This window comes from Gadus macrocephalus, chromosome 20, assembly GCF_031168955.1.
Source record: "Gadus macrocephalus chromosome 20, ASM3116895v1".
Taxonomy (NCBI): Eukaryota; Metazoa; Chordata; class Actinopteri; order Gadiformes; family Gadidae; genus Gadus; species Gadus macrocephalus.
Window position 1 is genome coordinate 14,259,577 of NC_082401.1, and position 11,232 is coordinate 14,270,808.

Below are 11,232 nucleotides of genomic sequence, written 5' to 3' on the forward strand. Positions count from 1 at the left end.
TTTTCGTCTTTGCGATCTGCAAATTCACACTGAACGGTTGCACCCAGATGCGAAGATGACTGTGTCCCCCGTACAGAAACCCATCAATCAGACGGATTCACCGGGAGATTAGACCAGAACCCACGGTGCCGCGGCTCTCAGCGTGCGGCACACATTTTTAATTGCTGGATGTATTGCACACACTGCGTCACGTGGGAGCTATCCATTTGAGTTTTAATTACCCACAAGGAACGCCTCTCAACATGATTTCTGGAAAGCAGTCACGCCTAACTGCAATTATGTGTGGCTCATTACCAGATCAAAGTGTTAGGCCCTTGTTTGGGCTACAGAAACAAAGAAAAAAAAAACGGCTAAACGTATCCAATTTGAAATGTAAAAAGGAATCCTACAATCTTTGTTATTATTATATCATGTGTTGCCCACTAAATTAGATTCTGGACCTAAAGGTATTCAGATTAATACTTTTTTTTTGGTCGTGTCTTCTGCTGTCACTAATATTGTTCTGGACTTGTGGTGTCGCTCTCTATCAGCAATAAGAAATCATGATGTAGGTTTAATGGAAGTCTAATACCCACCTGTCTTTGTTGATTCTGCAGAAATATTAGTTTTCTGTCTTCACCATCCAGCCTTTCAGAGCAGAATAATCAATCATTAGTCACACGCGTCTATAGGCCTTTATCTGATGGTCGCAGATCAAACCGAGGAGATGCTTATCGTGGCTTCACGGCTGTTATGATACCAGAGCAGAGCCGTCATTTCAGGAATGGTTTCCATATATAGTGCACATTATAATAACAATAATAATCCTGGGTTCTATTTACCAGAATGTAATACTCTAGAATAGCCGTAAGCTACGACAGAGCTGACCTCCGTGTTCATTGGACAGTTCCCAGTTCCTCCAGCAGGGGAGTTGACCTATATTTCCAAATGTTGATAAATGCCAAACCGACCAGTGAACCGACAGTTCACTGAGCTGAAGTCGACATTTGTTCCACAATATCGCGTAGTGTGTGTGGTTTCCGTTTGTCATTGTTATTTGGACCGTAGCATTTTCAAGAACCAATATAGTAAAACATGAAAAAACAATTTCATTTCGCCTCATCATCAATGTATTTCATAACAAAACACATTTTAATCACGATTTATTTATGCAATCTGTATTTCTTTAATATAGAAAATAAGACCTACTTAAAAATGTAAATAAATGACAAATGCAGATATTAATTTGTAAAGTGCTTACGAATCTGCCTCACAGGGCAGTAGAGCATCCTACATCTCATTGTTAATACCTTTTCCAGTATGACCATCCCTCGATATATATTTATAATGCCAACGTGCATTAATAATAATCTCCCCCATGCCATCCCTAATCCTCATTGGTTCAGCATAATCCAGATCTTCAAAGAGACTCAGTCGCACCCAGCATGTCGCCAAACTCTCCCCCCCCCGCCGCAATCTGCACCGTTATAATTATTTAGCTTCAATTACTCTTTGTATCAAAGCAGAGATTTAAAATATAGGTCACATACGCGAACCGGCACGACGGGAAACCCGGGATGATGAAAAGCTGGTTAATTAATACGGGGGAAATAATGAGAAGGAAAATGGTGGCAAATGGACGGGTTCAATGATGGCTGGGAGGCTGTGTGAGAGGGAAGGGTGAACTGTAGCCTCCCAGGTCGGAGGTCAGGTGGTCCTGATGAGAGGAGGAGGGGCGGGGGGGGTGTGGTCCGACGACAATGGGGGAGGGGTCGTGATCGTGAGGGTCGTGGGGGGTGGAAATTTAAAGGTTTGAAAGGAATCGCTCTTAATTCAGGCTTGGCCAGAATGGTGATTGGGTGGTTAAGTGAGATGGATGAGGCTGGTGGCTGAGTGACTGGGAGAAGATGGAGTTGACCGACCCACGGCCGGCCCACAGCAAGCTAGCACAGGTGGAGAGAGAGAGAGAGAGAGAGAGAGAGAGAGAGAGAGAGAGAGAGAGAGAGAGAGAGAGAGAGAGAGAGAGAGAGAGAGAGAGAGGGATAAGGGATAAGGGAGAGAGAGAGAAAGAGAGATAAGGGAGAGAGAGACAGAGAGAGAGAGAGAGGGAGAGAGAGATATAGAGAGAGATAAGGGAGAGAGAGAGACAGAGAGAGAGGGAGAGAGGGAGAGGGGGAGAGGGAGTGAGATAAATAAGGGAGAGATAGATAAACAGACACATAGATAGAGGGAAGGAGAGAGAGATAAAGTAAGTGAGAGAGAGAAGAGAGAGACACACACACACATACAGAGGCACAGAGAGACAGACAGAGGGAGAGAGTCAGAGACGAGAGACAGACAAAGAGAGACACTTAGAGTAAAGGGTTGCAATGATTTGTCACACAAAACGACTCTTGCTATATTGAATATAAATAAGAATTGTAGATTTTATTTTATTTGACAAATGGAGTATAGGATTTCATCATTAAAGGGTTCATTATGCTTTTTGAAACCAACAAATCAGAAGATGGATGTGCTAAGCAGTTTAAAATGGACTTTGTATCAAAAGGAACAATCAAAATATAATATCTCTTGATCTATTGAACTACTATAGGGTACACAAGCCTGTCCTTTCACAAGCAGCCAGGCGATGTCCCACTCCCACAGCTAGATAAGTCAGCTGGCTATAAGGTATCCCATAATAAGCCCTCTTGCTTTCGGGATACTTTATCACTCAGATGCTGGAGAATGCCCGGCTGTCAAATGACACACTTCGGCCCAGGGCTCAAAGTTAGAGCGGGGGTAAATAACTCTTACCAGTTGTCCACTGGTGAGTCCACGAGGAGGCTCACTCCCAGTATGTCCGGGTGCTCAGTGTAGCTTGTGATACTCCGACGGGAAGCCAGAATAATGGAGTGGTTGTTGTTCTTCTTTCACCTGGTGTTCTTGGCAGGTAAGCAGTGGCGACGGCGGCCATATTAGAAGCACGTTGGGTAACAGTTGGGAATCAACTTGGTGGAGTAAAGTATGTTTGAGTCCGGTGATACGTTATCAATGTATTTGTTATGAATGCAACGTATTGATAACTTTTTTTTATTTAATCATTGTATTGGCTAGGACGCTGGAGGATTTGTTTCTTGTCTAGGGTACAGGCTGTTTGATTGACAGGGCCATGTGTGGTGGAAACACACACATGCTCACATTACGTTTATTTCAGATCCCCTGCGTTGTTCTACTGTTCAGTGGAAGTTTCTTCCAATCATTGTTCTAATGTTGCCAACTGGCCCAGGGTTCCAAGGTCAAGTAGAAACAGGACACAGCCTCTGGCTTCTGTCGAATATGTGAAGCACATTTCTGGTGAAATACAATCTCTTTACTAACCCTTACCTCCGCTTGGCTTTGCCAATCCTATTCCATGCATACTACGGCCTATTCTTGTATATTTCTTGCTCTCTTTACACACATTCTATTATTCTTCATAAGCTTATTATTACACATTTTGCTCTTTTATTTATTTTTTCAATCCATGTGTTTCAAATTCAGTAGCATCGCCACGTGGCTACGATACCACTGGACAATGTAGTAAATAATTACAGGTTGGAATTACAGAACCAAATGTTTTTTTAACGCAAGACTTAAAAATAGACGAACTTTCACACGCATACGGCATGTAAAAGGAATACATTATGCGTGACTTACTTTGTGTTTATAAGATTCATTTAAAACTAACTCAACCAAAAGCAAGAATACAAAATGACTACAACCTGAACTTAACTTATACATTTGAAGTTACAATGGTATCAACAGAGAAAGAAAACATGCAGAAATGCATTCCCAACTGCAGGTGACGGCAGTTGGGAATTTGTGGATCACGCCTGGAACCAACAGCTGTCTGTAGCGATCCACTTCCGCCTAGCATAACAAACATATCTTGTGTGTTGTTATGGCAGGGCCAGCCTGGGCCTCCACCGACGAGACCCGGCTGTTCAAGAACCTGTTCACGGGGTACAACAAGGTGGTCCGTCCGGTTCACCACTTCAAGGACCCGGTGGTGGTCACCGTGGGACTCCAGCTCATACAGCTCATCAGTGTGGTGAGACGGCGAATCATTCAGTCCTCGTTTTAGCTCCCGTTCATTCAACCACGCGTCGGTGACGTGTGGTTCTCCTTCGACTCGAAATACATCTAATTTTGCTTCATTAATTTCAGGATGAGGTCAACCAGATTGTCAACAGCAATGTGCGGTTGAAACAGGTATGCGTTGTGTATATCTATTTAAATCAATTCCTTACGCAAAATGTTAATCCCTCCATTCAAGCAAAGTTTAATCTAATGGTGATAAGTGAATTTTATTAGGCATTCGAGAATGTGTTTTTTTTAAATAAAATCCTGCCTTTTTTTTCCATAACGCATTCAAGCCTATGGTTACTTTACCCAATGAATATTAAAGCATATGCAAATCCATATGCAAATGCAGCTAGTTATTTCTGACAGCACCCCATCTCCTGTCCGTCACGCAGAAATGGAAGGACGTGAACCTGCAGTGGAGCCCAGACGACTACGGCGGAATCAAGAAGATCAGAGTCCCGTCCACGGATATCTGGAGGCCTGACCTCGTCCTGTACAACAAGTACGCATCCCGCTCAGATCCACGCCGATCCATACCTTCGTCCATGTCACATCTCAAACCGTTTCACATTGAATTCACACCCCTTTTTACGCAAATTCAAACGCGGAGAGACGCAACCAAGCGTATTTCCTGTGTTGTTCACACACACCGCCCCCCCCCCCCCCCCCCCCCCCCCCCCACCTCCGTCGCTAAGCCGGGTGGCAGAGCTCGGATTGCATCAGGCTAAATCTGGCCTCTGCGTCGCACGTTCCCGTCACACCATATGCTGCCGCTGACACGCTGGGGGCTGTTCCTCTCTCTCCCTAACAACCAGCTCTGCTTCCACCACAACCTGTGCCATGCCGCGCTCCGGTTGGCTGGTCGGGGGCAGTTTGAGTGCCGACATGGCAGGGCCCCCGGGCTCCTGGCCTGTCCCCCTCTGTTAACATCACCCGCTGCCCTCCCCTCCCTCCCTCCCTCCCTCCCTCCCTCCCTCCCCTCCCCTATCCGTGTTGACTCTGTCGTGGTTTATCTGCGTCCACAGTGCTGACGGCGACTTCGCCATCGTGCACGAGACCAAAGTGCTGCTCGAGCACACGGGCATGATCACGTGGAACCCGCCCGCCATCTTCAAGAGCTACTGCGAGATCATCGTGCTGCACTTCCCCTTCGACCTCCAGAACTGCAGCATGAAGCTGGGCACCTGGACCAACGACGGCACCCTGGTGGTCATCAACCCAGTAACCCTCCTCTCCTTTACTCTATGATAGAGACAGCCTGGTGGTCATCAACCCAGTAGCCCTCCTCTCCTTTACTCTATGATAGAGACAGCCTGGTGGTCACTGGTCATCAACCCAGTAACCCTCCTCTCCTTTACTCTATGATAGAGACACCCTGCCTGGTGGTCATCAACCCAGTAACCCTCCTCTCCTTTACTCTATGATAGAGACACCCTGCCTGGTGGTCATCAACCCAGTAACCCTCCTCTCCTTTACTCTATGATAGAGACACCCTGCCTGGTGGTCATCAACCCAGTAACCCATCACCCTCCGTACTCTCCTCCAGACACTGATTTCATAACAACATGACCCCATGTGTATATGGAAATTAGATACCTAAAAGGGCCAGTGTGTAGGATTTAGTGGCATCTAGGGGTGAGATTGATGATTGCAACCCAACGATAACCCCCTCTACCTCAACCTTCCCTTTTCAACAACGGACGGAAGCTATGGTGGCCTGTACTGGCCTTTAAGGTGCCAGTAGGTACCGCCTAAATGATGTCATCTTCTAAGACAGCATTGAGCAGTCAGGTGACAAAGTGATGAGGTTACTCGATAGATTTATAAATTGGGTTCGGTTCAGTCTGTAAAACTGTAGGTCAAAGCGTATAAGTAAGATGGCAATTATGATTAAAAAATCTGTCCTCTCCTTTAGGACCTGTATCTAAAAAACAAGTCACTGCGAGTCCCTCTTGGTAAAAGTTCTACTAAACGACTGAATTGTCGAAGGTAGCGTTAGTGTCACAGCCCTGACGTCACGCCCAACGCTGTCCCTGTTCCCCTAGGACAGTGACCGACCCGACCTCAGCAACTTCATGGAGAGCGGGGAGTGGGTGATGAAGGACTACCGCAGCTGGAAGCACTGGGTGTACTACGCCTGCTGCCCAGACACACCCTACCTGGACATCACCTACCACTTCCTCATGCTGCGGCTGCCTCTCTACTTCATCGTCAACGTCATCATCCCCTGCATGCTCTTCTCCTTCCTCACCGGCCTGGTCTTCTACCTGCCTACGGACTCGGGTACGTAGCCGCCGCCGCTGCCTGCTTCAGCCGTTCGTCACGCTGGGTGTGTACAGTCGTCGGTCTGTTTAGTGGTTCATCGTGTTGGTTGGTTTGTTTTTGTTTATTTATTTGCTTGCTTGCTCATTCATTCGTTTTGACGTTCGTTTGACGTCTTGAGGGTTGATTATGGTTCTATGTCCGAGCAACAACGCAAGGGGGCTTACGGACCCATAACGTCCTTGCGGACCCTCCTTGCGTCCACTGCAAGGGCCTGACGTGTGCCTCCCAAAAATGTTAACCTTGCTTCGAGGGCTGTGATTGGTCCGCTCACTAAATCCTGACACAGAACCAAAACAGGTTCACGACTGCATCAAAGCGACTGCGTGGTCCTTGCGTTGCATCGACGTGGAACCATAACCTAACCTTAAGCCAAACTCAACTCAACTCATGGCTTTTGAGATATAATTATCATGTTTGTTGTACCGTGCGTTTCAAATGAACGTATATGTCTCTTACTGAAGCACACATACGTTGATTTGACTTGCACGTTATACATTTACATTAAGGGCATTCAGCAGGCGCTTATATCCAAAGCAACCTACAATAAGTACATTTGTCTGAAGAAGGAGAAACAACAATATATTGCTGTCGGTAGAGTAAGGTTGTTCATAGAACCAAGTGCCAAGCACTAACAATCTCTAGGTTAACCCATTCGCGGTACACAACAAAGGTAGCTAGGAGAAGATGCTACACAACCAAGTACTATAGACATCAGATGCTTAATTAAAAACATGAGAAGCGTGTTTAAAAAGCCATGGGTTGAGTTGAGTTGGAGTACGGTTAGACTCATCGTGTACCAAAAGTGAACAACAGGAGTAGTTGAGCCGTAACTGCTCCCCAGCCCGGGTGTGATGCGTTGCAGCAACACCTCGAAACTAAATGAACTTCACGGCGGTGTCAACTGTCAAGTACATCCCATAATAATAAAAGGGGTGTCTTTAGTTTCTAGAAGAATCCGCCGTTCAGCATGTCCTCCTCCGTACGCTGGTTTCTACTGATCATAGCACAGGCTTGAATAGCGGTGATGCTGCTGCTCTACATCACTCTGGGCTCGCATCGAGCCCACAGTCAGACCTCCTTCCCTGTCTGGGGGTCTGCCTCATTACCCAGAATCCCTCTGTGCTGTCATGTCTGGAAGCCGAGCGCAGCTTTAATGTATAATACATCACATGCGCGCTGTAGTTCGGCTGCCGCCGCTGACAACATGGTTGCTGATGTGGGGATGTCAGTGCCGGGGGGGGGGGTCCTTTGTGGATCAACTGTGTGTGTGTGTGTGTGTGTGTGTGTGTGTGTGTGTGTGTGTGTGTGTGTGTGTGTGTGTGTGTGTGTGTGTGTGTGTGTGTGTGTGTGTGTGTGTGTGTGTGTGTGTGTGTGTGTGTGTGTACGTTAGATTTGCGTGTTTTTGGCTCTCTCTGAAACCAAACAAAATCAATGGGATCAGACGAACATTCATCTAGATATGGAAAATCCTGCCTTAAGAAAAGGATTCCATAAATATGATTACATTGGAAGTCTATTGCAGTAACCGTCTCAATGACAGCAATTTGTTGGCGCGTCAAGTTGTTCCAGTGGATTCCCGCTCAGCAATAAGGCGTCAGAAGTATTGGCAATGTGTCTCTAAGACGCTGCCTACTCCCGTGACTGGAATACATTCTCACAGAGAGGTTATCGGCCGCTGACAACCGCCACAGAGCTTATTTACATTTTGGGTGAAATGCGAGGAATATATATAATTTTAATTATATAATATATATAATTTATTTTCTTGCCAGAAACGTTATCGTAGTGTCTTAAGCCGGAGATGACAAAGGCTGCAGTAATCATCGTGATCAGCGATGCGCAGCTCTCCCCCCCCTCCCCCCCATCTCTATCTCGGCACACATCTGCACACATCTGCATAGTTTACTGGTTCACTCTGCTTCTTAGAGTCAGTCAGAGTCAGTAGATTGATTCATTGATTTAAGATTAATGGATTTCTGGCCGGCTCATGGCTCTCAACGCTGCATGTATTAGGACAGAGGGGTTCTCAAGTGGAAGGTCGCGTACCACCAAGGGCTACATTGAAGGGAGTCCTTGCAGGTGGTACTCGGAAAATGTCTCTAAATATGGAGGAAGGAGAATCTGGGAAAAAATAAGCTAAAACCACCAAAATGTGGTCAGTAGTGGGATTTACACGCACTTGCTCCGGCCCGCCCCTGTGGCTTTTAGCTTTTTCCGGGGGAGAAATTAGGGAACAGTTTCTTGACTTTCCATCATCTGGTTATCCCAAGCAGTGATGCAAAAAGTATAATTGATCCTTTTCCTCCCTGAAATGTTTTTAGCTCTGAAAGGGGTTCTTGGCTGAAAAATATCTCTGTGGTGGCACATAAAAATTACAATTACAATTAGGGCATTTAGCAGACGCTTTTATCAAAAGCGACTTACATCGGTTGATGCACACATTGACACACCGACGGCAGAGTCAACCATGCAAGGCGACAGCCAGCTCGTCAGGAGCAGTTAGGGTTAAGTGTCTTGCTCAGGGACACATAAAAAAAAATGAAACATAGTTTGAGAACCACTGTGTCAGGAGGACTTTTGTGGAAGGTGCAGTTAATGATGTGGTCGTTGCAGGTGAGAAGATGACCCTGAGCATCTCCGTCCTGCTGTCCCTCACGGTGTTCCTGCTCGTCATCGTGGAGCTCATCCCCTCCACTTCCAGCGCCGTGCCGCTCATCGGGAAGTACATGCTCTTCACCATGGTCTTCGTCATCGCCTCCATCATCATCACCGTCATCGTCATCAATACCCACCACCGTTCCCCCAGCACCCACACCATGCCCGACTGGGTCCGCAGGGTAAGTCCTCCCGACGCCACAACATACGGACCGCGCACGGTTGGACCTTGGATAGTTTGCGTTCTACCGCCATCTAGTGGCGATTGCGTGAAACGCGTTTAAATCGAACCATGTTGTTGTTTTTGTAACAACCTGACAACAACAAGGCAGACGCATATTGTCGCATTGATAAATAGATGATAGACAATTTGTTAGCAGACAATTAGGCTCATTTGCGTACAACTCCATAACAATGTGGTAAATACAATCAAGGAATTAATTTCAGTCTTCGATTCATTTGAACACATTACTCATGACATTACTAATTACAATACTCCTGACAACTGATTCCTCATCGGGCCCTCTGCTTCCCCCTCCTCTCGCAGGTGTTCATCGAGACCATCCCCCACATCATGTTCTTCTCCACCATGAAGCGGCCGAGCAAGGACAAGCCGGACAAGTGTGTGTACGGGGAGGGCTTCGACATCACGGACATCTCCGGAAAACCCACGCCCAGTGCCATGCCCTTCCAGTCGCCCATCACCAAGAACCCCGACGTTCGGAGCGCCATCGAGGGGGTCAAGTACATCGCCGAGACCATGAAGTCAGACGAGGAGTCCAACAACGTAGGCCACCTTGTTCCCTCGTATAACAGTATTGAGGGAGCATACCGTATGTGTGCGTGTTGCTGTGCCTCCTCTCAAGGGCTGATGATGGTCCCACGTCACGCAATGCAAGGACCACGTTGCCGCTTCGACGCAGTCGTGAACCTGTTTTGGTTCCGCGTCGGGATTTAGTGAGCGGACCAATCACAGCCATTGTTGCTGCGTCGCCTCGACGGAAGGTTACAATCTTTGGGAGGCGCACGTCAGGCCCTTGCGGTGGACGCAAGGGGCTTACGGACCCCCTTGCGGACCCCCCTTGCGTGAACGTGGGACCATAATCAGCCCTTTACTAATACATGCTTTCTTTTTTGTGTTCCTCAGGCTGCCGAGGAGTGGAAGTTCGTGGCCATGGTGCTGGATCACATCCTGCTGTGTGTGTTCATGGCCGTGTGTCTGATCGGCACACTGGGGGTGTTTGCCGGGCGTCTCATCGAGCTCAGCATGCTCTAGAGCAGAGGTTCGCTTCCTAGCCTCCTAGGGGCTTAGGAAACGAAATTCAAGGAGCTCCAAAGTTTGAGGGAATGATTATAAGTGATATGTTATCAGAAATGTTGGCAATAAAAGCAGAATCCAACAGGAAAATCTGTTTTTTGGTCGAAAGTATGTATCAAAGTGGAGCTGACTCTGCCATTACATAGGAGGATGAATTGAGAATGAAGCGAATCATTGACAGAACTAATAATATTGCAATAAGGAACTATCCTTTTTCAATGGCTTACTAGCCTGAATGTAGCCTTGGTCAGGGTTAGTTATTACATCGCAAAACATTTCAGGCCACACCTAGTCTTGCCTGAAGAAAGGCCACGCTTTATAGGTCAGCTTCATGTCACCATAAAAAGGTCCCCTTTTGCCTATAGCCTAGTTTGATGGCCTGGATTATTTACATTTTATACTGCATGCTGTTATATTCTAATAGTGGATTGTGTTTGATTTTGAACATACCGTATCCTATTTTTGAATATATGAGTTGTATAAATATTTAATGCCCTTCATATCTATGTTCTGGTAATGAAGGGTTAGGGTTAGGGTTGATGTTTTGTGTATTACATTATTAGTTGCTACAGGAAATACGTATTCATCTTACTAGAGTTTGACAAGAAAATACTATTACAATTTTTAATAGGATAGGCGGTTATTTCAAATTATCTTTTTGGTTAACTGAATTAGTTTAACAATTTTTTTTTTTATTAAAAACCTAGAGACCATTTAACACTCCATTAAAAGGAAGGACTGGTTTTACATCTTCCAATATATATGTATAACAGATAAACAATTAATAAAAATCGATACACACTCTGTCCAACGTTTCTTTTTTTATTAAACGGAACACACCGTTGACT

At 46.1% G+C, this 11,232-nt stretch overlaps 1 protein-coding gene across 1 annotated transcript; it reads left to right on the top strand.

Moving 5' to 3' along the window:
• The first annotated feature begins 2,690 nt into the window (after positions 1-2,690).
• On the top strand, positions 2,691-11,189 carry LOC132448916 (acetylcholine receptor subunit alpha). Its single transcript, XM_060040473.1, has 9 exons — positions 2,691-2,911; positions 3,909-4,051; positions 4,168-4,212; positions 4,479-4,588; positions 5,112-5,307; positions 6,132-6,369; positions 9,025-9,248; positions 9,614-9,853; positions 10,214-11,189. Exons 1-9 carry the CDS (start codon positions 2,869-2,871, stop codon positions 10,340-10,342), a joined length of 1,368 nt encoding a protein of 455 aa, XP_059896456.1. The 5' UTR covers positions 2,691-2,868; the 3' UTR covers positions 10,343-11,189.
• The last annotated feature ends 43 nt before the right edge of the window (positions 11,190-11,232 follow it).